The 2626-nt window shown below is 39.3% G+C and overlaps 1 protein-coding gene across 1 annotated transcript; it reads right to left on the reverse strand.

Moving 5' to 3' along the window:
- Nucleotides 1-443: 443 nt before the first annotated feature.
- LOC306652451 (RING finger protein 11) lies at nucleotides 444-1028 on the reverse strand. Its single transcript, XM_079125339.1, has one exon. The coding sequence runs from the start codon at nucleotides 1007-1009 to the stop codon at nucleotides 545-547; it is 465 nt and encodes a 154-aa protein (XP_078981465.1). The 5' UTR covers nucleotides 1010-1028; the 3' UTR covers nucleotides 444-544.
- Between the last annotated feature and the right edge of the window lie 1598 nt (nucleotides 1029-2626).

Genomic DNA, 2626 nt, shown 5'->3' on the forward strand with positions numbered 1-2626 from the left:
ACGATAATACACTATTTAAAAAGACCTAAGGCAATGAATTCCATTTCCAATGGAAAAAAAGAACTGTGCAAACAAGCTTAAAACTACTTTTTTTGTGCCAGTGTTATAAAATGTAGCTTTTAATAAAACCTTGACCCAAATGCCAGTAACTTCAGAAAAGAATTTGGTGGAGAGAAGAAAGTTATTTCATTTAGGAAAAATAACCACTATCTTTTTCCTAATCTTCAACACACACAATTTAACATATACAGCTGCTTTAACACGTTACACAATTCCTATGTACTGGAGCAATAACAAGATCTAAATACAATTATATTTTTAAACACTGGGTCAAGGCTTTACATAAAAATACCATCCTACTTTTTTCCCCCCTAAGTTTCTAAAATATCACATACTTTCCTCAACATCTGTAGCCATCCAGGAATTTTTAGGAAACTTTTGTGCATGATCTTAATTCCTAATCCCTGGTTCTTTGGGCTCAGTGACGAAAGATCAAAACCACCAAAAATGATGGTTCACTTGAAGTCAGACGAGAGACCCTGGCTCAATTAGTCTCATAGGATGAAAGCAGTGCTGCATCAACTGGCTCCATGCAGGAGGGGCACGTGAAGGATCTCATCAACCAGTCATCTATACAGTCCAGGTGATAGATGTGCATGCACGGCAGAAATCGAATTGGGTCCCCATAAACAAAGTCCATCATACAGATCACACACTCCCGGATCTTTTTTTCTGATCCATCTCTTCCAGGGTCATAAACTCCTTTAGGCAGATGCTGTATAAGGCCTATTCTCTGAGCTATCCTAATTTGTTCCTCTTCAGTCAGCTGAGTTGCTAGCCGAGTCTGGCTAGGTGTTGGATGATAAACTGGAACTGGAACTTGTTCCTGATATGGCGGCGGCGGCTCCTGATCCGGCTCTGTCCCCTCGCCAAAGCTAGCCCGGTCGGACTGAGACTCGTGAAGCAGGGAGATGTCATCCGAGGTGGGGGATTTGAGGCAGTTCCCCATCTTCCGGGGCTGGGGTGTGTGATCTTTGTACTGTTCTGACAGTCTTCTCACCTGCAGTAGTCTTTTATATATTAATTATAGATTATATATTGTGATTATTAGGCATAGTAATAAAAGTACTTGGCATTGTTTTTAATTAAATTTTTATCTTTAATTTCAGGGCTCTCTTCTTTTTTGGGTGAGTACCTAGGATTGAAATCAGGAGCACTCAACCACTAAACCACATCCCCAGCCCTATTTTGTATTTTATTTAGAGACAGGGTCTCATTGAGTTGTTTAGTGCCTCACTTTTGCTGAGGCCTTATTTGAACTCACAATCCTTCTGCCTCAGTCCCCTGAGCTGCTGGGATTATAGGCATGTGCCACCATACCTGGCCAGGTCTCTCTTCTTAACATCAAAAAGTAATTTTCAGTCTCTAAAACTAAAGGACAAAACAAAGTGGTGAATTAAACAATCCATGGTTTCATAGAATTTTATAATGGTAAGGAACATAATTTCTTCATTTTATAGATGATGAATGTTAGGTTGGGATTGGAGGTGATATATGAGGAAAAAACAAACAATTGAGGCAGAGGAGAGTGCACTGAACAGCGACCTAACAGGGACAGAAAAACTCCACTGACCCTTACATTTACCTACCACTCGGCAGGACACCCCCCACCCTCCACCCTGCCTATTCCAAGCTATAAAGACCCTGAGGCCACATGCTAATTTCATAGGCTCCCTACCCTGACCTGTACCCAGGGGTACTGGGAATTTTGCCCAAGAGCCAAATTCCATTAAAGCTTGCTTCTGTTTGGCCACTAGCCCTGCCTCTGAGTTTACAATGAAACCATAGCCCAGAGGCATTATTACACAGTTTGCCCAAAGCTACAAAGATAATTTACTTGCAGAGTTATGTCAAGAGTCTAGTCTTATTTTGCAGTCAGTGTTTTTTCATAATCCACTCTCTTGTTAAATTCACTTGTTTCTCTTAACTTGACAGCTTGCATAAGAAGCATGGTGAGGAAAGGATTTGCAATTAATATGTGAAGATAGTTGCCCTGTATTTCATTACATCCATTAATGACCTATAGACTTTCATGGAAGATGATGTTTGAAAAGGTTTCCCAGGTACTGTTGACACTTTCAATCAGTTTCTCTTGATTTTTCTCTGTCTTCCTTCCATAAAACTCAAAAAGTTTTCTTCCTAATTGCTCCTTTCTCTTAAAAGGAAAGTAGCTTTCCTGGAATTACAGATCATTAGAATGTCATTAGTTGAGTGGTAAAAGTCGAAAATTATTTTTCTTGTATTATTTTCTCCACATTTTATAAAATTAACAAGGCAAACAAAAGTTTCCAAGTTCTTAAATTCAGGAGTTCTTCATTCAGATTACATGGATCTTTTGAGGGTCTGTGAGTTTCTGTTATATAAATTTTGATTTTCCCTTGAGACAACTTATTTCAGTTTCTAAGAGGTCATTTCCCCAAGTAGATTCTGAATTGCACAGTTTTATTTAGGAGTCAGGCCATTCTTGGGATCCTGGCAAGTGTGAAAGGCAAATCACACTATGGAAACAAAGGAGTTTATATCCTCCTCCTAGCTATATTCCTTTGTATTGACACTGGTTTCTTCC

The sequence above is a fragment of the Sciurus vulgaris genome, assembly GCF_902686455.1.
Source record: "Sciurus vulgaris genome assembly, contig: HiC_scaffold_233_arrow_ctg1, whole genome shotgun sequence".
In the NCBI taxonomy this organism is placed as follows: domain Eukaryota; kingdom Metazoa; phylum Chordata; class Mammalia; order Rodentia; family Sciuridae; genus Sciurus; species Sciurus vulgaris.

Bases quoted from the DNA above. Each gene is read 5' to 3' on its own strand.
- LOC306652451 (XM_079125339.1), bottom strand. From the start codon at position 1,009: ATGGGGAACTGCCTCAAATCCCCCACCTCGGATGACATCTCCCTGCTT.